The 24,127-nt window shown below is 33.7% G+C and overlaps 3 protein-coding genes across 4 annotated transcripts; 2 read left to right on the forward strand and 1 right to left on the reverse strand.

The window, feature by feature from the left end:
• Nucleotides 1-1,887: 1,887 nt before the first annotated feature.
• Nucleotides 1,888-23,960, reverse strand: AdoR (Adenosine receptor). 2 transcript variants are annotated; one of them, XM_088044948.1, is made up of 4 exons: nucleotides 23,858-23,960; nucleotides 16,074-16,592; nucleotides 3,235-3,446; nucleotides 1,888-3,185 (listed from the first exon to the last, which is right to left on the reverse strand). In XM_088044948.1, the coding sequence occupies exons 2-4, from the start codon at nucleotides 16,471-16,473 to the stop codon at nucleotides 2,121-2,123; spliced, it is 1,677 nt and encodes a 558-aa protein (XP_087901074.1). In that variant the 5' UTR covers nucleotides 16,474-16,592; nucleotides 23,858-23,960; the 3' UTR covers nucleotides 1,888-2,120. The 2 variants fall into 2 exon arrangements, with proteins under 2 accessions (XP_087901074.1, XP_087901073.1); XM_088044947.1 differs by lacking the exon at nucleotides 23,858-23,960 and adding an exon at nucleotides 19,677-19,876.
• Nucleotides 3,504-8,577, forward strand: LOC148168875 (tubulin beta chain-like). Its single transcript, XM_088044970.1, is given in 2 exon segments — nucleotides 3,504-3,560; nucleotides 7,282-8,577. Coding segments are annotated over 2 exon segments (1,353 nt in total).
• On the forward strand, nucleotides 23,003-23,782 carry LOC148168876 (uncharacterized). Its single transcript, XM_088046446.1, has one exon. It carries the CDS (start codon nucleotides 23,003-23,005, stop codon nucleotides 23,780-23,782), a length of 780 nt encoding a protein of 259 aa, XP_087902572.1.
• Nucleotides 23,961-24,127: the final 167 nt, after the last annotated feature.

Here is a 24,127-nt window from a genome sequence, read left to right on the forward strand (position 1 = left end):
TTTTTGTTTTAGCTGTGATATAACAGGTAATATTTACTCATGATGCCAAAAAAAAATTAAACTGGTAAAAATTGCTTTAACAATAATAACAATTTATTAAACCTCAATATCTCGCTTATTTACGGAGCAAACTTAAACTATTGATGCTCACTTACGGCAGAATTTCACACAAAATCCAAAACTGGGCGATATATTGACGTATGTCAGTAAACAACCGAATTAGAAGCGATTAAAGTTGCGGATAGTGAATTTTTAGTTCAATATTGCCGAAACTATGACATATATGAAGATCGAGTTTTTACCATCGTTTTTCTCGTTCTTGAGCTGATAAGAATCATATTTTATATCCCAAATTTAAAATTAGAAAATAGTTGGAAAATCAAGTTTCTAAATCTAATTCGGTCGATATTTTGCTTATTTACGAAGAAGCAATCTTAAATTATTGGTGCTCATTTTACGCAGAATCGAACTGGACGACATTTTTACGTAGGTTAATAAATACCCGAATTACAAACGTTCCAAGTTGCAGATAGTGAATTTTTAGTTTCCTTGATAACTATAATACCAATTTTGTTCTTTTATGCGAACAATGAAAACCCAAGTTTTTTTGTTTAATTTTAATCTCCTAAATTCAGATATGCAATCCAAAAAAATGTAGCACGTCAAGTTTATTAGGCTGATAAGGCAACAAGGCCTTATAACATTTAATTCTTCAACATTTATTTAATTTTTTTTTGGAAAATTATTGCAAAATTGCTTGGTGCTAGTTCTATTCTACTTATTCGTTTTTCAGTTATATCCATGAATTAGAAACCGGGTTACACTATGACTTAATCCTAATCTGATTTGGCCCATTTTCACATAAAAAGAATTTATTAGAATAACCAAAATAGTCTCTTCTGTTATGAAATTTTATATATAGACTCATTTTTATCTTTTTCCATTTTTTACCCAATAAACAAAAGCCAATGTAAAAGTTACGCAACACAAATAGAGCCCGATTTCGTTTGTTTTGTGTGTTGAATTGATTCTTTTTTGTGCATATGAGCAACAGTCACAGATAACTGATAGTCATAAATGAATGAAAAGTTACAATCGTATTGGTTGTTTGGGTGAGTTTTTTGTTATAAAAACTATTTTGATATTGAATCAATTGCCTCGCAAATGAACGCTCAAAAACGCTTTACCCACATTCTCGATGTTGTTATAAAAATTGGCGGATTTTTAAATGAGCACTACCAGAATTAGACACAATTTCTTCAATTTCTAATCCTACTTTAATTATTTTTAACGTGTTGTAACTTATAAAAAAAACTAATTAAAATGCAGATTCGGAAACAGCATTAAAAGATCCATCAGAAGCTGCTGTAAAGTGTCACTGTCTGGAATAACGTCGCACAAGCAGAATAATAAGCAACAAGAGATTAATAATTCTTATTTCCGCCGAGCTCGAGACGAAACTGATGGCTTAAAATCCCTGAGGCGGATTCCTGATAACAACAATTTGCGTCTGAACTACAACGTCCGAAAACTATCAAAGATGTTAGCACAACGTGTGCTGCTCAGGAATGTTAAACACGTATGAGACTAGAAAGTCTGTTTGAGGACAAAATTTGGGTGGACGAATGAAAAAGTTCTTTAATTTCATCTTTGGTAGTTGTAAAAGAAAGACACCAATTTACTGTTTTGCTGCCACTTTTCCAGACAAGGTCATTCCCATCTTAACGACACTCCCATGTCGTAATCAATATTAGTTTACGCCGATACTCTTTATTTACAACTAACTGAAACCTGTCATAAGAAAGACAACATTTTTAGCTCTCGCTTATCGAAAACTGGCCGCCTTTTGCTCGATTTAGATTGATTGCTTCTAGAGTAAGAAAAAACTTGATTTTTTTCTTATATTCTTGTCATAGTACATACAAAATACAATTACATAGATAAATTTAGAAGCACATTCATTTACAAAACAGTTCTTTGGAATGTCTCGTACAAGTAAACAAATAAGAGTGATATTCCAAGCGTTCAAGTCTCTGCTCGTACAAAACGTGAAAATGATCAGTCAACTGCGCAATAAATAGACAATAAATTACGTTCATCACAAAGTTTTCGCACTCAAATTAGCTACCGCAAGAACTCCGAACTACTGTTCCGTTCGATTTCCTCGTAATCGATTCGTTGGAAGTTGTACCCTCATCACTCAAACTTCTTCCAAGCTTCGGTCGGTTGAACATCCCGACCATTTTAAAAGGACTGTTTTTAGGCGTCTTCTTCAAACTGTAACTGTTGAATCCGTTCTCCGCGCAACTGAAACTCCTCATGAATGGTGGTTTGATTGTTTTAGTGTCTTTCTCAACAAAAAACAGAGTTTTTGAGAGTTGCGGCGAGGAGTTCGACAGTGGTTGAGGTGGCACGATCTCAATTTTTCTTTTGATTTTATCCGTGAGATTCGCTTCTAAGCTGTTATCGTACTTAAAGTCGTTGAAGGGAAACGTATCGTCGATGAACACATCGTCACTTTCCTCATCAATGCTTGAACTTTCGATGTAAGCTTGATTGACTTGGCTAACATCGTTGGTAGGATGTGGTCTATAGGGAGTTCCAGGACGAACGATGGAAATTCTCTCGTTGTGCTTTAAGGAATCGCTGGAGTCCGACGATCCTTCAGGAATGTTCCACATGTCGCGATTATTTTCAACAACCGTGGGCGCGGCTTTCGGATTATCCACAACGGATTTCTTCCGATAGTAAATCTTTGAATTGTAAGATCTTTCGGAGTTCTTTCTTTGGTAGTCGTTATTGAACGATGGTAAAGTCCGAGCGGCTTGTTGAGAGTCACTGTATCCAAACAAATTACAAAAGAAGTTCTTAAGAGCAGCACGAAAGTCCCGCAAATGATAAGCGTACAAAAGCGGATTCCCTGCAGAATTGAGATGGGAGAGAATGATGCAGGAAAACATGAATGTTGAGTCGATCAAACAGTCATTACAAAACGCTAAAACGCAGTTGATTGTGTACAAAGGAATCCAACAGATCATGAAAAATAATACTATTATGGCTAGGTTTTGTGTGGCTTTGACTTCGCGTTTTTGAGCGGCTCCGAGCATTCGCAGCATTGTGCCTCCAGATGAGCAAGACGTGCTTGAACTGCCGTTTTCGGGGTTCATTGTCACTATTCTTCGCAGCTGAAAAAGAGTTTTAAAGTGGAGTGAAATCTAAATGTATTCTACTCACTTGCTTGAGGACAACTTGGTAAATGTGAGCGTAGAACGCCGCCAGAAGAAGCGCGGGAGTGATGATTGTACCGAAGTACAAAAACACCAAATAATTATAGTCCATGACATCCAGAAAGAAACACCTGCCGTCAGAACGGGCATTTTTGTGCCAACCCATTAAAGGTAGAAATCCAACGATGCTCCCAGTCACCCAGCAAACGGAAATAATTACTGAAACAAACGTCATTTGGAAGTTTAATTTTGTCAAAATTCTTGTGAATTCGGAAAATGCGCGAAATTGTGCATATCCAGATTGGTCAAGCGGGGAATAACATTGGATCTAAAGTGAGTGTAATTATTACATTATCACATTTTTAATCAATCATAATTATTCTTGATGATGGATAGTCTTTATGAGTGATGGATATTTTCTAATTATGGGAAGTTTGTATGATAATAATTGCCTCTAAAAGTATCATTATTAAAGTCTCTTTGAGGTAATTGCAGACAGATATTCCTGAAATTACGTAAACTGTTCTTGCAAGCGTGAATAAAATTACGTTTTTGCTTTAAAATGTTAGATTTCTTGTCGCGCTTTTTAATAAACCTTTGAATGAAGTGAAGTTCTGATCTGATCGTAAGAAAACTTTGACAAGATTTTTCTAGAAGTTTATTACAGTAATTACGCGTCATTCTGTTTAATGTTGTTGTGAGGTAGTTTTCTTAATTAAGTTAAGAATTTGACGATTACGAGCTAAGCAACGCTGATTTATTTTCGCACTTGTGAAATTTAACGGCCGAAGAAAGGACCTCGAACTGGAAAAGTAATCCACGATGATGAGGGCTAAAAACTGGAAGAGGCCTCTTTTTGGGATTTTTGTTTCTTAAAAGTTGTCGCTTTGCCCCGTTTTTAGCTTTTAAAGCATTTCCATTTTCTGTTCTAATTTTCTGTTGCAACAGATATTTTTGCATTCGTTTTGAATGCGTTAATAGACCATTTACACATCATATACGTTAATAGCTTCGTTACCACAGCAACGTTGGAAATACGTTTTGTCCCCATTTCTAGATGGCCCATCGACTTTTGTTAGATTTCACGCATATTCGAGCCGATTTCTCAAATTCCAATCGTTGAAACTGCATGCTAAATCTGAATTTTAAAATAGTTGTCATAGCTGTCACTTGAAATATTTATCGGTAAATTTTACATTTTGCCGCGATTGTAGAAAAAATCTTGTCCCTTACTCGTGCGAAATGGATATTCTGATATTACGCACACTACGCAAGACGTGTCGCCCGAATTTGGCTCACAGCCTCGTTGAATTATAACCTATAGTGCGTAAAATATTACCATTTCGTAATTTGGCTAATGTAACAGCTATTTTCGGATTGGTTTTGAATGCGTTAATAAACCATTTTTTCTTCAAATACGTTAATAGCTTCGTTCTTATTGCAACATTAAAAAAAATGAATTTAATAATTAAACAAATCAAGAAAATTAGCATAAAAAACTTTATTCAAAATGCACTAATAAATTAGTACTTTATTCACTCGTTTTAGATAAATTAAGTACTCTTTTACTCCCTAGAAAGAAAACTAAAAAAAAAATTATGCCACATTTCCATGATAGCAAGTATGGCTTTCTAAATGCTAATAATTTGTCACTGCTGTCACTTCTGTCAATTCTTTTAACGCCTTAATTGCAACCAACAGAGGCTTTGAATCAAATCTGGTATTATATTCGAGTGTAAGGACAAATTATTTATAATTATTATTTGCGTCCTTACACTCTTATACAGAGTGTCCGGAAAGTCACGCACCACCATGGTACTGTATGGTCGGACAATGTCACAGAAACCCGGAAAAATGTTAAAAAAAAATTGAATGTCTTCAACTCTTCGAGATATGAAGATTGAAGAATAAAAGTTTAATGGCAAAATTAACGATTTCTATGCAATATTATCACGTTTAAATCAACTAAATGAATAAAAGACGTTTTGCGCAAAGGCATTCAAAAAATCGAAAAAATCTTGTGAAAAATGGCTGAAAACTTTTTCACCTGTAATATCTATATTTTATAATATACAATTGTGGTTTTTGAATTATTTACGGTAAAAATGTAAATTTTGATTAATGACAATGACACTAGTCAACCAGGCTTTGTTCTGGAGAACTAGAATGCCCTTTTGATTTAGAATCTGAAATACGTTTTACTGTATCAGGTTTGGATTCAGAAAACTTTTTGAGAAATGGTTTTTGAGGTTCTACTGTACAAATATTTTTAATTTCTTTAGTTTTTCTTGAAAAGTTGCAAAGTTATAGAATTGATCGAAAGTGTTTTGGAAAGCCAATTAATTAAGCTTTCCAATGACCTATAAAACTCACCGATTAGTAATTCTCCTAATATTTTTAAATAACTGATCTTATGTTTCAAAAAAACGTTTTTTTTCATTATTTTCGTATGCAATTTTAGAAATCTTATATCGATTTTCCATTGCAAAGACTAACGGCCAGTTTCATAATCTAATTTAAAAGCTCCTTTAGCTTAAAGGGACTTTTAACTCAAAAATTTTGTTTCATAATCTTAAATGTTCCTTTAAATCCTCCTTTAACTTAAAGGACCGACATCGACCATTTAACTGCTAAAAGGCGCCTTTAAAGCAATTCTAACCTCAAAACCTTCTCACATTTGTGCGTTCGGATCTACTAATTCTTTGATACATCTACGTAAACTGACTTTTTAGTTAATACAAATTAAACATTTGTAATATTTATAGTTTCTAGAACCAACCGGTTGGCACACTTCATTAAACTTGTTTAAAAATGTATTAAATAGAAAATGCTGTTTCCTTCAACTTTTTGACTTTATTGGCTGACCATCGAACAAATCTAAAAGATCCGATCTACGATGAGACATTTTCATAAAATTTTGGTCTCACATAACGAAAATCATTGTGAAAAGTATGAAATTTGTTCGTCTTGCTGTTTATAAGATAATCGGAATACTAAAACTAGCCTCAAATAGCTAAAAACATCCCTTGCATTTTTGCTCCAAATGTTGAAGTACCAAAAATTAAAAACAGGTACCATAAATTTATTATTCCAACACTACATACAAGTTCAAACATGTACTTAGTAGCTATGTAAAAAAAATTCACTTACTACTATCCATACTCAAACAGAATTTTCAAAGTTCCCGGTTGATTATGCGAACATTAACACGAAACTCCCTATTTTTAGTGAAGTTTAGAATGTGATTTCCCCTAAAAGCGCTTTTAGTTAAAAATTCGTCTGTCACTGTTTATGAAACAGCGGGCCGCTTTAAAGGAGCTGTTAGCGTAAAGGTACCTTTTGTTAAAGGCGCTTTTAAGGCCCGATTATGAAACTGGCCCTAAGATCTTCCCGTTTTGACGCATTAACAAAAACGCACTCCTATCTCTTATAATTTGCACGAAAGAAAAGTTAAAAAATTAAAACTTTTTGTAATTTTTTGTCGATTTTATTAAAAACCAAAGCCATTTCCTACAAAATGGTAACTTCTAGCCATACATTAAAACTTTTATTATTTTGTAAGTTGTAAGTTGTGACCTGGAGCAAAACGGATTTCGAGTTTAGAAGCAAAAACAAATCTAAGGTAGAAATGACTGTTTATGTTTCCCCGAAATAAAATCTCATTTTTTCTGTTTCCCGATTTTTTATGTTCTGAAGAGAAAGACCGGAATCACCACGTAACGCAATTTTTATCAAAGTGTCAACAATTTGTATCAAAATCCGAATTTATGTTGAGCGATAAAATATTACATTATTGCACAACAAACAACAAGCAAAAATATGGGCCGATTGTTAAAGCCATGTAATGCAGTTGACAGGAATTCAGGCTCTATATTTCAGTTTTCTGATAATTCTCTGAAACGCTACATTTATAACATCAAACACAGCTATTTAACCGCACAAAACTGCCTGTGGTATTAAATAATGAGCATTTTCACCCGGCGCCTCCACCATTTTTCACCCAAAGAAAATTTCCTCATTCTTAGTTAATTCAGTTTAACACCCCATTTTCCAGTTCTGGGAAGTGGTATCCGACGAACACGGCATCGACCCAACTGGCAGATTCCACGGCGATACCGACTTACAACTCGAACGAATTAACGTCTATTTCAATGAAGCATCAGGTGGCAGATTCGTCCCCCGCGCTGTTCTTGTCGATTTAGAGCCCGGAACGGTGGATACGGTCCGTTCCAGCCCGTTCGGCCAATTATTCGCACCCGATAATTTTGTCTTCGGCCAAGAAGGAGCGGGGAATAATTGGGCAAAAGGTCATTACACTGAAGGCGCGGAAATTGCAGACCAAGTTCTTGATATCACCCGCAAAGAAGCCGAAGGTTGCGACTGTTTACAAGGGTTTCAAATCGTTCATTCTTTGGGGGGAGGAACAGGATCGGGATTAGGGTGTTTGTTATTGGGGAAAATCCGAGAGGAGTATCCAGACAGGATTATTAGTACTTTCTCGATAATCCCGAGTCCGAAAGTGTCGGATACTGTCGTGGAGCCTTACAATACCGTCATGTCGATCCATCATCTAGTTGAAAACACTGATGAAACGTACATTATTGACAACGAGGCGTTACATGACATTTGTTACAGGACTTTGAAACTCGCAGCTCCGTCTTTAGCTGATTTGAATCATCTTATTTCAGCGGTCATGGCGGGAATCACTGCTTGTATAAGATTTCCGGGGCAATTAAACGCGGATTTGAGGAAAATCATGGTTAATATGGTACCTTTCCCTAGATTACATTTTTTCATGCCTGGATTCGCTCCCTTGGTTTCTAGAGGTGCTCAGAGCTACAAAGCCATGACGGTTCCTGAATTAGTCCACCAGATTTTCGACGCGAAAAATATGATGTGCGCTTGTGATCCGAGACACGGCAAATATCTTACTGCTGCCTCGATTTTTAGAGGGCGAATGTCTACTAAAGAAGTAGACGAGCAGATGTACAATATCCAGAATAAGAACAGCAGTTATTTTATTGAGTGGATTCCCAACAATTTAAAATCAGCGATTTGTGATATTCCGCCACGAGGGTTGAAAATCTGTGCTACTTTTATTGGGAATACCACAGCGATACAGGAATTGTTTAAAAGAGTTGGGGAGCAGTTCGCTGCTATGTTTAGAAGGAAAGCATTTTTGCATTGGTACACTGGAGAGGGAATGGAAGAGATGGAGTTCACCGAAGCTGAGTCCAACATGAACGATTTAATTGCGGAATATCAACAATATCAAGAAGCGGCAGCTGACGATGAAGACAATGAGGGCAATGAGCACGAAGACGAATATTAAAATAAATCTGAAGACTGAGTTTTGTTTTCATTTTTTTTAATTAGTAATTAGGTACAAAGAACATTTTTAGTTTGAAGAATTAATTAAAATCTACAAAAATTAATTAACAGGGGTCAACACAATTATTTTTTCAGAATCAGTGATTTCTCTCAATAGACCAATTTAATTTTGCTCGTGTACTTAGGAAACCGTAAAATTGTGAGGAAAATCTCCCGACCAGCGTTGCAACCATCTTAAAATAAAAAGAATTTACGAGTATGCAGAGTAATCCAGGAAGTGGAATAAAGAGAAGATTAAAGGATTAGATTTTCGAGTAATCCAAGTAATACTCGGGAGTTACAAATTATTGTTTGAAGACACATCGTCACGTACGGTCAATACTAGCCGTACTTCTCTCCCATTAATTATTTCAACTTCATTTAATTTAAATCGAAAAAGGACAAGATTTAAACCGTACGTTGAATTATTCGTTGTTTTGTTTATGAGTTTCTGACGAAAGTTGGAGGAAGAAGTTTGCTAACATCTGTTGGAGCAAGTAATTGCAGGAAAATGTAAGCCATATAAAGTTTGTCAATATGTCACGGACACCCGACGTTTTATTAAGCTTCTTACAGATGGTAATTCTGACGTCCTTCTTCTTGCGTTTTCAAGATTTCGTTATTTATTTACTCTAGAAAAATTTTGCTCGAACACCAGTCAACAGAAAGTAAGAGTGTTTCGTATAAACTTCAATATCTGGCTTATTTACGGCGCAATCGTAAACTGTTGGTACTCATTTTACGCAGAATTCCTCGCAGAAATCCAAAACTGGGCGATATATTTACCTACGTCAATAAATAACCAAATTAGAAGCGTTTATACATGTGGATAGTATATGTTAAGTTCTTAATTATATAAACCTCAATATTTCACCTATTTTCTGGGTAATCTTAAAGTGTTGTGCTCATTTTACGCAGAATTTCACGCTGAATCCAAAACAGGGCGATATATTCACGTACGTCAATAAATAATATAATCAAATTAGAAGGGTTTAAAGTTGCGGATAGTAAATTTTTGGTTCCTAAATGTATAAACCTTGATATCTCACTTATTTACGGCGCAATCTTAAATTGGTGCTCGTTTTGTGCAGAATAAGAAGAATGGGTTGACTTAGAGATTTTGTTAAAAAATTTATTTATTTAATTTTTTTTTCTTCACTTTCTTTGAAAACTTGTCACGTTATGGAATTGCTCGACAGTATTTTGAAAAGCCAATTAAATACGCTTTCCAACGACCTAAAATCTCATCTCTAGGGTCAGTGATTTCCGTGATATTTTTGAAAAATTGATCTCAAAAAAACTGACGAATTTTGTTGATTTATCCATGCACATTTCTCCCGATTTCTCCATAATTAACTGTTGGATCTTGATAAAAAACTCATTATTTTATGCATTTCGACCTCTACTTCGCAAATACAGCCTCAAAAACCGTCTGTATACAGGGTCCGGCAACACTTGTGTCCACCCCCAAAATCGTCTTTAATTTTAACGAGAAAGTTTTGAAAATTTGCATACGCTCACAGTTGACAAAGCTCTAGAAGCTAACGCAAAAATTTGTTTTTTATCACTCATACTTTTGGCGTCGCGACGCCTTAGAAATCTAATTTTTAGGTAATTGTGAGGTTTTGTGATATCAACCCCTAATTTAATTTTTTTTCAATATAAATGTGTTAAAAATATATCAGTTGTTATTTTAAATTTGATGCAAATTGTCTTCAAAATTTGAGAAAAAAATGCTGTTTTATCAAGTTAGTTTCCAATTTCATTACGTCAAAATTGGGAACTACGTTTACACCGGTCTGTCAACATCTTGTGTCACAAATGACATCTATCCTTTGGCTCGCTTTAGATTGTAACAAAAGTCTTACTTGATGAAATTGTTGCTTTATCAATGTTAATTAATGATTTCTGGTGTCCATAAAGTGCAACATGCCCGTGTTAATCAAAATTAACTTTTATAAGAGTGAATGAAGTGACTTGTGAAATTTTGGTGTAAACGTAGTTTGCTGCTGCGCTGTCATAATTTTGAAAACTAACTTGATAAAACAGCGTTTTTTTCGTAAATTTTAAACACAATTTGCATTAGATTTAAAATAAAAACTCAGATGTTTGTATCACAGTTATGTTGAAAAAAAATTGAATTCGCGAATATTTCCGCAAAAACTCAAAAATTGCTAAAAATTATACTTCTTAGGCGTCGCGACGCCAACCAAACCGTGATAAAAAATAAATTTTTGCGTCAGCTTCTAGAGCTTTGTCAACTATGAGCGTACCCAAATTTTCAAAATTGTAACTTTAAAATTAAAGACGATTTTGGGGGTGGACACAAGTGTTGCCGGACCCTGTATATCAGAAATCGTCATTTAGCTTCAAATTTTGACGAGTTTTGTGGATTTTATTCAAATGCGACTGTTTATAAAATTATAATTTCTTCTTCTAGCACCTCTGTAGTTCGGTAGGAAGTTTATTTAATTACCTTTCTCAATGATAGAGCAAAATTGGCTTCGGATTTAGAATCAGCAGCCAATCCTACTTAAAAAATAACTTTCCACTGCTCCAGTACGACGTGTTGTGCAAAACTAATTTTCACTTTCATAATTACAATTCTAGCATGAGAATATCCATTTTTTTGAAACACAATAAACTGAGCACACATTCAATAAAATACGTGTTTGGAATAAAACAGCAAATATTTGTTCACGATAGAAAATGTCATACCTCGAATATAGCATGATATTAATAATACACGTGTTCTGTTATTGTAAAATTGTAAATGAAGCACCTTCGGCCTTTATAAATTGATCGGTGTAGATAACAACGTGAAAATACCAATCATTTTCACATTTTATTTAAATTAAGTAAAATTAAGTCATTTTTAATAGCTCAAGTGCATTTCTGGAATACGTTAGCGCTATAGTGGGAAGTCCGCGGCATTTCTTGATTTATTTCGAGGTCAAATCGTAATTTACAATAACTAATTTTGCATTGTCGAGATATTAATTTTGTCTAGACTGTGCTCATAATAGAAAGATAACTATTTTACCCAAAAAGCCTTTGATATAATGCCGATATTTGCACCTGATAGTGATCGATGATTGGTTATAATGAGAAGAAGTTAATTGGCTCTTTTGGCTTTATGTCCACTAGCTAAACAATTTCGTGATAAGGACAACCAATGAACTTGAGTTGAGCAAACGTTGCGTGACAATTTTTTCTACGAGAATTGATTGAAAGAGGGAAACAAAAAAGGAAGTAATAAAGTGATACTTTTGTTCAGAATTCATTTTTCTCTCAATCAAAAGTCTCTAAATTTACGTTTCTTTAGTCGCACCGATGGCGCTTAAAACCACTTGAATTTTCTTCACGTGCTAACGGTTATCTGCAATTATCGTTTCGTAACTCAGTCATACAAATTAGAAATTACAATTTAAAAGGAAAAGTTCGGCGAAAACGATCCACAGGATGACATAAAGTCGCCGTAAAAATGAGACCTTCTTTGTGGATATTATTCATCGCGGCAGGACATTGTGTGGCCCTGCACGTATACAAATATTTCATTCTGTTTCTCTGAAGGTTCATTTTACGAAGTGACACAGTCTGTTATCAAGTTATATTGGAGTTTCATGTAAATTTTCAATTAAATGGGTGTTACATCGAAATTGTTGAGCTTCGATCAAACGGATGAGGCAAAACGGAGTGACAAATTACTTGATAAGAATTAAGCTCTAAGCTTGATGGACGTATTTTTCTCTGGCGAAAATGATGGAAATGATACAATTTGAAACAGCGACAAGATAAACAGGTTGTTTTAGTCAACCGGATCACAATGGATTTTCTGGTATTTTTCAGTTTTACAAAAAATCATGATTTTTATTAACTTTGACTGATTGCAAAGAACAGAAAAGAGAAAAATTAAGGGATTTTTGAGTAATTGCAGACTCATTACCGAGCGAATATTCAATTAGGATCTAATCTACTACTAATACAAACAGGCTAATTTTAGAGGAGTAATTAATTGCATATCTCTTGACCTCTTAATTAATTATTATTTTTTATTATCTCTACGACTTTTTTGGTACCTCGTCTTTGCAATAATGGAAATAAAAGTCTGCATAAGGCTGGTGAAGAGGCCAAACCATCGATAATACATTCTGAAGTTGAATTAAAATTACTCGATCCAGAAAGTGTAATTAAAATCAAACATATTTCATTTAACTTTCCCATTGAAGGCAACTGGCAGTTTCAGTTTAAAATTTAGTTTTCAATTACCATAAAAATGTAATTGAAGCTCGTTTACCAATTTGCGTGGGTGCTGAGAAATTGTACCTCATCGGAAACGCATCATATCGACAAGTTGTTTGGAAAATTACCCTAAAATAAATCGAATCATGGAAATTTTCCACTTTAAAACTGCGTGTTTTTTCAAAAAACAAAAACAGCCGTTACTCCTTCCGCTAAATGAGTTTATCTCGCAAAACTTTCAAGACAACTAAATGAAGTCGTAGTGCTCTCGCCAACAATAAATAAATTACGCGCGTTACAACCAGCGCACTTATTTAATTCAGAGGTGATAAGTTAATAAATCACACTTTCTTTAAACTTTTATTAATCGCGCGACACTAACGACTGCGGTCGTTTTAAAATGAAACCGAAATAAATTTCTCGAACGTTTCAGTTTCTTATTAGAACTCGAGAAGTATGTAACTAAATTTATCATGCAAGTTAACCCTGAAGGCTATGTGGATCTTGAGGTTCTGTGAAAATTAATTGTTTGTGGAAGATGAAATTTGAACAACAGATTCGTTCCTTTCGCTAATTTGTGAATTGTGCGATGGAATGGAGAGAATTTAATATGCGTGTCTATTTTAGGACGATTAGATAACTTTAAATGAAAATTTGTTGGCTTAATAATAATAGGATACTATTACGTTCTCATGAATCTGGGGGTATCAAAATTACAATGGCGCAGGTATTACTGAATGGAATATTAGAGATCGCAAATAACTTATGCTATGGTATATTAAATTATATTTAATCATAACAATAAAATCACTGTTTAATATCGTAATAAAAATCACTAAGTTCTGTTTAATCCAACAGTGATTTTAATCTGTAATTAAATTTTAATGACTCGATTTGAAGTAGTTACTTCTGATATAAATTGATATTTTAATTAACGAATGGTAATGTTTAGTTTTATCTCTGTTGTAAAACATAATTTCTTGCGGGACTGTGGTAATTATTTATAACCTTATAAAAGTTATACGTGCTCGTGACCTATTCAAATTTACGCAATTTTTTGACATTATTTTTAGAGTTATGACCACCAGATATTAAGCAAAAAATTCCAATTTCTATTAATAAAAAGTTTATTCACAATGCTATGCCGACACAAATAAAGAAAAAATTCATATTTATTTATATTATAGGTAAAAGAAATGCTATATTATAAATTTTATTCTGATTCAATGCTTTAAGAGTTATATTATAACATTATTTTGTGAGTTGGCACTCCTGTCAATTGTTCGGCAAAACAATGAAATTCATCTAATAATAAACATTTGATAAAAGTTGCTAAAATAAATTTTCTTTTGCATAAATTCTGATCAGTCTAGTAAATAATAACATGTCTCTATAACTTTGTTCAGTAGAATTTCATGGCTGACCCACTTGACCCAACTGCACAATCCAGTTCACAACAATTCAAATTTGCTTGGATTTACATATTTATGTATACGCATCATCAAGTAGGTTTTTTTTCTCGCGATTTTTTAGTTTAGAAATCGATCATTGTGGGAGTTAGCTGGTCTCTAATTCAAACACGGTCAATATCTCGCTTATTTATGAGGCATTAAAGTATTAGTACTCATTTTACGTAGAATTTTACGCGGAATCCAAAAAGGTAAGGTTCGTTAAGATCGGTATACAAATAACTGAGTTATGAGCGATCAAAGTTTTGTATATTGAATTTTGAGTTGGAAAATTTTCAAAGCTCAATATCTTCGAAACTACGGAAGATTTTGAGAAACGGTTTGCGCCATCGGTTTTTTCGGCTCATTTTACTTTAGAATACGTCTTCAAAAGTCGAATAGTCGATGGTCGTTTTTTTGGGCAGAAAAATTTTGCGACTCAATCGATGAAAAATTTTCAATTTTTTGTTTTTTGATCGCCCCTCGTAAACTATTTGCTCGATCGATCTGAGATTTGACCAGATGATAGATTTCAAGCTATTCTTTCGACTGATTCAATAATATTAAACGCAGTTTTCGCCTCAAAACAGCGTCTTGAAAATGACCCTAAAATCACCTTTTGAAAATGTAATTCGATCGATATCTCGTTTATTTGTTAAGCAAATTGGAGCTTTTTGGGCACATCTTTCGCAGAATTTTGCGCTGAATCCAAAACTAGCATCATTTTTCTCGTCCGACAAATAACTGAACTAGAGGTGTTTGAAATTTCGGTTTGTTGCCAAAATTTTGGAGGTTCAAAAATGATTTTGCTCGATATCTCCGGAATTATGGCAAATATCAAATGAACCATTTAATAAAAAATCCTAATATTTCACTCAGATCTCCGATAAAAATAAAACAAGGTAGTGCCCCACTTTTTAACACGCATTTGACGATAGTCGCACGTAATTATTTCAATCTATTTTTCTTGATGTTCCAACTTCAAAAGATAATAAGGAAAGTCGTCGAGTTGACGATCAAAATATTCTGTCAAGCTCTTTATATCTTATCTCTGCTGAGAATTTGCACGATCTCAAATGGAGCAATCATTTTCATTTAGATTCAGCTAAACGCTTCTGTTATTTTGAATAGTTGAAATGAATGTGAATCACAGCTACGTTTAAAATTGGATTTTTTTCCTGAACGCAATATATCATGAGAAAATTCAATTATTTCGAGACCTGCGGTAGATAATCTTTTTAAAGAAGGACTTTCTAGAAACCTTGTTATTTTTGTGCCTAATAAAATTTTATTGTAGCAAGGGAGCGGATTATTTAGCTTTGAAAACTATAAATCACATGATAGAAAAACCAGATTTCTACATTTAAAACAATTTACTTTATCCTTTGTCGCTTCAGTTCGTTAATATCCACTTTATGTGACTCTCTAAAATTAGCTAATTAATTCCTACTATCCTAATTGAAGCAGAAATAGCCTGTCAATAACGCAAAAATTTAACACGGAATGGCAAAAAAAGAAGAAAACTTAAGATAATTAAATCATTTTCGTCCTCACGCGAGGCAGAGCTATTGCGTGTTGGCTTCAAGGACGAAATAATTTATTATCCTTTTCAGAACAAATGTGTCGTTTAATAAGTGAAAGAAGCACATTAGAAACCACATTTGTTAGTAAATCACGAGCGTTTTACGAGATTACTGAAGTGCAAACTTTTTGAGTTGTTTATAGAATAGGTTCAAGGCCTGCAATAAACCGAAAGAAATATAGAATCACACTTGAACTTCTTTACCTATGGCAGTCTTCGTCCTGACGTTCCTGGAATATCCCATGGGATGCAAAATGGCCCAGTACCTGTCCACTGAGACAGCCACAAGACAAAAAATCGATATAGTACACAAAACCACCAATAATGACACTGTAAACAAACATGCGTGCAAATTTTTCGGCAGTCCAATCGACGACATTATCGCGAAGGGGATTCCCAACAATCCTACCAACAAATCAGCCACCGCCAAGGACACGATATAGTAGTTCGTCCTTCGCCGTAATCTACGTTCTTTTCGGAACACGAAAATGACGAGAGCGTTTCCGATCACGGCAAACACTGCCACCAAAACTTCACAAATTACGTAATATAAGTTTATTTCGTCCTTTTGGTAGTCGAAAAGTGTGGAATTCGTGGAGTCCATCTTCAATTCGAGCGAAATTTATTCAGATTGGTTACAAGTTTTCTCTTTCGCGGGGAATAACAGGATTATCCGACGCCCATCTCTTTCAGGATTCCTCGCTTTCCCTTGGTCATTTCCATCTGAAAAAAAGAGAAGTTTGAGTGGAAATTTAATATAGTGCGCCGGGAAGGTCAAGGGCTGTAAAAAGGATCATAAAAGAGTTGCGGTAGGTTTTATTACCACCTTTTCGTGAATTAAAACAAGTTTTAGGCGTTTATTTCCATTGCAAAAATAAATCGTCCCTGTTTTCTCTCCGTGCTTCATTCAAATGCAATGAAACATAATTTTCATTCTCCCTCTTGAAGTTATTTTTCTCATTTTCTTTCGGACAATGACGTGAAGTCTTGAAAGTAATTAACTTCATCATATTCAAAACTAGAAGAAAACAACTTTTCCCGAACAATAAAGCGAAAACATTTCCACTTAAATTTGATAATCCGAGTGAAACGAATAAATTTCCCCAGCGTTTCGTGTTGACATTTTAAAACTTAATTCAGGTTCCTTTAGTTTGTAAGCTGTTACACGTTAGAAAGAGGATAAAAACGTCTTACTCAGGACAGATGTTTTCAGTCATTATCAGTTTCTACCACGAGAATTTTTCACATTCATCTTAAGCCAGCTGAGATATTTCGCTATAAAAGCTGGCGAGGTCATAAATTGTGTTCATAAATCATAGTGTTACAAGAAGGAAAAAAGTATCATATGGTTAGAAAAGTGAGACTAATTAAATTATCGATTCAGTGAATACTGAATGGGTTTTGGTTTTTTTGTACGAAGCATTTAACTCTCCTTATAGTCGTTTTTTGTTTCGGTTCATCGTTTATCATGTCTCTGGTGCTGCAAAGAGATATCTATGCCTTTTTAAGCTGAGTTGTCAATTCAATGGGTTTTCAAAAAGAAAACAATTTTCCACCTTCGTTGAAAGAACAGTTTTCTTTTAAACAAGGGATTTATAATTACATGATCTTCGTAATTTTTACAAATGAAAAATCGACAAAAATCTGGAAACAGGGAATGTTGACCTTATGAAACTAAAAGTGTAAGAATATATTAAAGTAATTTATGCACGGAGTTTGAAGATCTAAGCACATAAGAAAATGAGAACATGAAAATCTAGGTGTCTGGAGATTAAAGATTGAAAGCCTGAAAAAATGGTAAAAGTTTTCTTGTTTTTGCGAATGAACATACCTGAATTGGAGGATTGACGGTGAGGTAAAAAAGTTTTTCTCGCAATTTTTTACCTTAGAAATCGCTAGTAGATACTTGAATTCAAAATTTTTATTTTTCCAATGTAGAAATTAGCTGCCTTTTAGTCTGTAATACAGACTCGGTCGCTATCTCGCTTATTTATAAAGCATCTTAACGTATTGGTGCTCATTTTACGCAGAATTTTACGCAGTTAGAGGCGTTTGAAATTTCGGGTTGTCGCCAGAGGGTCCAGATTTTAGAGAAAATGATTTTGCTCGATATCTCCGGAATTATGGCAAATATCAAATAACTCTTTTCGGAAACGTTTTTCTCGCAATTTTTTAGCTTAGAAATCGATCTTCGATATTTCGAATTCCTAAATTTTTAAATTAAAAAAAAAAAGCAAAATACTTTTAGAAATTTATACTTTGAAACTACCTTTATCGGGACGTAAGAAAATTGGAAATTTAAAAAGTGTGGATTTATGGAAATATGAGAACCTGAACACTTACAAATAAATAAAACCTTTAAAGATCATTTTATGTATTTATTCTCAAATACCATAAATAAAAAGGAAACTATTCTTTAATTTTAAAATATAAACAAAACGGTTTAAATCCGATTTCATTTCTTCATTAAAACCTGAACTAATGATTAGATAGATAAAATGATAAAACTGAAATCTGAGAATTAGCTTGGACTCCAGAAAAATTAAAACGAAAACGACCGCTTTTACGAGAAAAATATAAAGCCAAGATAACTGTGGCACTCGTAAACTCTCTCTTTGTGGTTTGATAGCAAAACCCAAATTTACCTAACTTCCCCAAAGTCAGATGGCAGTAGTGGCATTATAAATCGGTCGCGATCTTAATTATTAGCTTGTTTACATGAAACTTCAGTAGACAACAATCGATTCATTAATGGAAGAGCATTTTAATTTTATCTGTACATAAAATTCCATTATAACGTTGTTGAATTCAAGTTAATAACAATAATAATTACGTCATTTTTATTAACAAATTATTTCTCGGGCATACATTAAACCGATCATTATTATTATGTATCATAAAATAGTGTTAAGTGGTTTACTTTATGCGAAAAAATCGAAGTCATTTGCATATAAAAGTGTCTTCGCAATTAATTTCTTAGAACAGTACGCTGAAATTATCAATATTAACACTACAGAAAAATACTCCCACTTATTAAATACGATCTTATCAATTAAATGGCTTCAGTAACAAGGCTGACATCTTTATCATATTAAGTTATGAATCACAGTTTAAGTAATAAATTGCGAAAACACACAATGAACAGTTGTGTTATATTTGAATGACAAAAGCGCACTATAAAAAGGTTATTACAATTAATTTTAAAATAACTATAATTTCCGATTTGATAGTCTATTACTGCCTTCCTTGCCTTTAGACAGGATGTTGACAATATTGCGTTATACTCTCGAAATTAAACTTTATTAGACCTTCCAATTTTATAAATTCTGAGCAAAATTGCCACCGAGAGCCGTAATTATAATTATTGCCACTCTCGCGAGCTTTATCATTTTTGCCACCACATATTCATCCTAATCAATCGATGAATGGCAGCCAATTAAAAAAATTAATTTCGATTCAATCGCTACGAGTTCAAGGAATTTTTCAAAAAAAAATTAGTGAGTTATTTTTGGTGGAAGTGCACGTCTCTATTTATTTTTAAGTTGAAAAAGTAAGGAATTGACTGTCCTTGGAACAAGCAATTTGCATTTATGTCGCTTCTTTAATTAAGCACCTTCGTGAGGCAAATACCATTAATGGTAATACCGCGTTAACAAAAATGAGATGAGAGAGTGATAAACTTTTCACCATAAATTTATACGGGGAGAAAATTACAACGGGGGAAGGATTAAAAAGCCATCACAATAAAAAGCACAAGTCTTTAATGAAATTTATAACTCCAATTGATTAATTTACGATGCAACTTACTTTTCTGTCGAACTAAACTCTTTCTTTCAGTGAAAACTTCCACGACTGCGTTATCACGCACTGATTTTTACCACTACATTTTGCGGTTTATTTTCGTATTAAGTTAACTCTTTCATTAACTGATACGGTTATCACCTTAAAAATGCTCTGGACGCTATCAAAACGCTAACCACGACACGCATAAGAGAACTGTTGCGTTCAAAACTAGTTGTGCGATCCTCCAAAATGCGATTGCGCAACTTAATTGTTGCTTTCTTAGTGAAAAAAAATGAAAAATTTACATTTGCAACAATTAAACTCCAATCATGCGTGATTTATTGTTACGACGGAAAAATGCTAAAATATTCATGTATTCTCTAGAGCCTTTCTTGCGTCTAAACGGTCAATTACTTTTGATTTATTTTTATCGTGACATTGAATCAACACAATCAAAATATGGAAAAGTTGTAATGTGGCTTCGGAAATTTGGTTGTCTTCATCGATCCCACGGCTATATTAAGAAAGTTTCACACCCCATTCTTGACCATTTCAATTTGTTTAGCTGATGGGGGAGTTGCAGTTTACTAGGAATTTTCATGTAGACGCGCCGACAAACACCTTCAAGATGATGATTACTGTTATCAATTTCCTAGTTGGGTTTAATTAGAGTGTCTTGTTGGAACTCTGTTTATTATTCTACCAATTTCATATGAAACAGGAAGCTCTCTAATACTTTTCAATAGTTGTGTCCTCACTGCTCGAGTTGGAATAATTATTTATTATTAAATTATGTTACTCTAGTCACGCATAACGTAATTGCCACTATAACTCATTGGTAAGTATAGAATCTTAAAATTACGTCACCACAGAAAATGTCGTTATCAGTTAACCGCATCATTTTTTTGTAAACAATTCAGGAAGTTTAGTCATGCGACATTTTCTAGTTTTGTTAAAAAATGAAGGACACAAGAGAAATCAATTTTCAGGCACTAAAATATGAAGGAGACCATTTGGACTTTATGTTCTTTTAGCTTGCTGGGAGACAGGAAACGCGTAAAATCGTCCATAATAAAGATCTAAAATATTTTACGAGACCTTCTAATACCTGTTTTGAAAAATTAAATTCGTGTCGATTTATGTTTAACGACTTCTTTGCTAATAAAAGGTGAAATTTGTCCTTTCTCATCTGCAATGTTGTAATTTGGCGGTGTTAATACGTGGGGCAAAAATAGTAATGTCCTTAAATGTTGCTGGTGTAGTTTAAAGCTGTCAGAGTTTGGAGCTTAAAATCGTAAAATTTTGAGAAATTCTTAAAATTTCTTTCTAATTCTACAATTTTGTTGATTTTAGTTTGAAAACCAGCAGAAACCAGGAAATTTATTAAAACAATTGGAATTTTCACTGCTTTAAAAAAATTCGAAAATGAGAAAATGAAAACATGAAAATCTACGAGCCTGAAGGTTCATGAGTTTGGGAAAAAAAGATTAGGGATTAAAAGCGTAGAAAAAATAGACAATGATTTCTTTTTATGAGTGTGGGGATTTCTGAATGGGAGGATGGACGGCGACGAAAAAAACTAAATAAAAATTTAAAAAAATCAGGAATTATTTTCACCACCTCTTAATTTATTCCGTAACTTTGGCAGTCTCTGTCGTAAAGGAACAAAATTTGGCGGTTTTATTACTTGTTTATAAGCTGTGCTAGTTTCAAAATTTTTGAACAAGAGACAGCATTTTTAGGATTTTTCACTTTGAAAGAACCAAAAACGTTCATCACTTCGTATTTAATTCCAAAACTTTGACATTTTAAATTATAAAATAATGAATTTTGGAGGTTTTACTACTTTTGGTTTGTTTATAAAATGTGTTAAATTTAAAAATTTTAGAGCGAAACACAATTTTTAAAAAAAATTCCATTGAACGTACCAGGAATTTCCACCACCATTTTATTAAACTCTGTAACTAACATAGACAATTTTAGTTGTAAACTAACAAAATTTGGAGGTTTTATTATTTTTAACTCGTTTATTAATTGTGTCAAATTCCAAAATTTTTGAGCAAAAACAAAATTTTTAGAAAATTTAACTTTAAAACGAACAAAAACTTTACACCGCCTTTTATTAAATTCCGTAACTTTGTCAATTTCAGTCGTAAACCAACAAAATTTGACGATTGTATTACTTTAAGCTTATTTGTAAACTGTGCTAAGTTGCAAAATTTTAGAACAAAAAACTGACTTTTTAGAAATTTTTACTTTGGAAGGAACCAAAACTTCCCACATCTTTTTAGAAATTCCTATATTTAATTTTGGCAACTTCTTAAATTATCTTTTTCATTCAACAATTGTGTTTGTTTTAGTGTTAAAACCGCCAAAAACCAGGAAATTTAATAAAACAATGAAAATTTTTCATTTCTACACAAGATCCTGTTTCCTGTTTATGTTTTTCTTATCTTTCGGTTATTTAAATATTATTGAAACTTCCTTAAAATGTTTGTCCTTGGAAAATGAAACTAGATCGGTTGAAATTGTGTCTAAAATTTACTTAGGAGCATTAAAATATTAAGCATCGTTTAAGCAAATAGAGCCGATTTGCTAGTTCAAATTTGGTGGAGGAGCCGGGTTTTGATTATTTGCAATGTTAATTTGAACATAAAATGGAACAAACCTCGATTCATATTTTGACGAAAATTTTTCCTAATTTTATTCAGGCTGCTAGTACCATACATACAAATAAAAAAACTCTCTTAAATTCCCTTTTACTGCAAATGAAATAAAATTTATGTCCATATTTTTACCTTCTTTTTTTAGTAGTGAAGATAAAACAAAGAAAATTAATTTTACTGCAGCACCTGGAAAAACTCAAAGTACGATCAATTTTCTGGTTTCTTGCAATAAAATGCTTCATCATACTGTTACATCGCCCCGAAATTAATCTGCAAGTGTCGAAACGGTAAACAAAATGTCTCGTTTTTAAATGGACTGCCAAATAATTCAATAACTCGTATTTATACAACTAATGTTTGCAGAACAAAATTCGTGGTCTAAAAATAATACAGAAAAAAGCTGTTTTCATGGACGTGATATTACATTATTATTTACGATTCCCTTCTAAATAAATCGGACTCAGAAATAAAAAACGACAACTTGAGTTTCATCATTCCAAGATGAAACGATCGAATGTTTCCTAACGTGTTGACGTACCAATTATTTTCAGAAACTGCACAGAGCAGTTCTTGTTTCAGAGATAGCTTAAATAGGTCAGACCACTTGCATTTCACTCTCGATTTATTTCAATGGGAACATATAAAATCAACATATCAAGCCTTTTGACACTGACAATTGTTGAAATGGACGACGCAAGCTCACCTAGAAGACTCACCACGATAAAAGAAGCTTCCCCTGAAGAAGTCCTCCAAAATATCATTCTCATGGTTGAGATTGGAATTGATCTAAACGAACGTTGCAACATCGCAGAAAAATACATGAATCATTTAAAACTTCTCTTCTCCCAAACCAATCAGACTGTAGAAACGTTACAGTTAACTTCAAAATATTTACTACAACAAGCCAAGAAACTCGTAAATGGAACGGCTATGTTGACAGGCAATCCAAATATACGAAACGATTACGAAAAATTGCTTGGTGTGATTGATAGACAACTCACTGAATTTGACGAATTGAAAAACGAGGAATTGGAAACTGACGGAAATTTAACGTATCTCACGGAGAAAATTAAACTTTTAGAAGCCCGCCAGAAGTCATCGGATAATAACATTCCACCAAGTGGAAGCAGCAAGAGTTTAAAATGCGATGTTGATGAAAAGTACCCGGAAAATTGGTCAAGAGACTCTTCCATTGACTTAAACTCGGTAGTAAATCTACCACCGGTCCCTGAAGACGTCTTTACTACTTTCACCTCCACGCAGAAACCCAAGAGATCATCGAGCTTATCCTCTTTGAAGAGTATGAGAAAAGTGAAGTTGTTTCTGCAGAGGGCGGAAACGTCGGACGATGAGGAGGTTAGCTCGGATAATGAAGATCATGAGATGGGGCACAGGGGGGACAGCGATGAAGGAAACTCGCCGAAGAAGTTTCTGGGAAATATTAAGGAAGAATCGCAGGATTAGAAGGAAGAGCAAAGTCTGAAGGACTGGTAACTGTAGTAGAAATTTAGTAGATTGGGCAATAAAATGTTGACTTACCTTTCAAATTAGCAGCTTGAAGTAGTTTTGGCATGTTCCAGGGCCGTACTTCATTCTTTTTCACATTATTCTCGTGAACTAATTTGGTGTTAAATAATCGGTACGAAGATTAAACTAAACCGGTCATCTCTCGTGATAACCTTTTACTTAATAGAAGTAATCTCCAGTAAAAATTCGGTAATTTTCCCGCAGTAATTGCCTGTGGAAACACTTTTGCTTGGCGCCACAAAATAATAATTAAAAATTAATTACCGCATTTTGATAAGAGCT

Source organism: Gnatocerus cornutus, chromosome 9 (genome assembly GCF_029298725.1).
Source record: "Gnatocerus cornutus isolate USDA-ARS CGAHR chromosome 9, icGnaCorn1.1, whole genome shotgun sequence".
NCBI classification, from domain to species: domain Eukaryota; kingdom Metazoa; phylum Arthropoda; class Insecta; order Coleoptera; family Tenebrionidae; genus Gnatocerus; species Gnatocerus cornutus.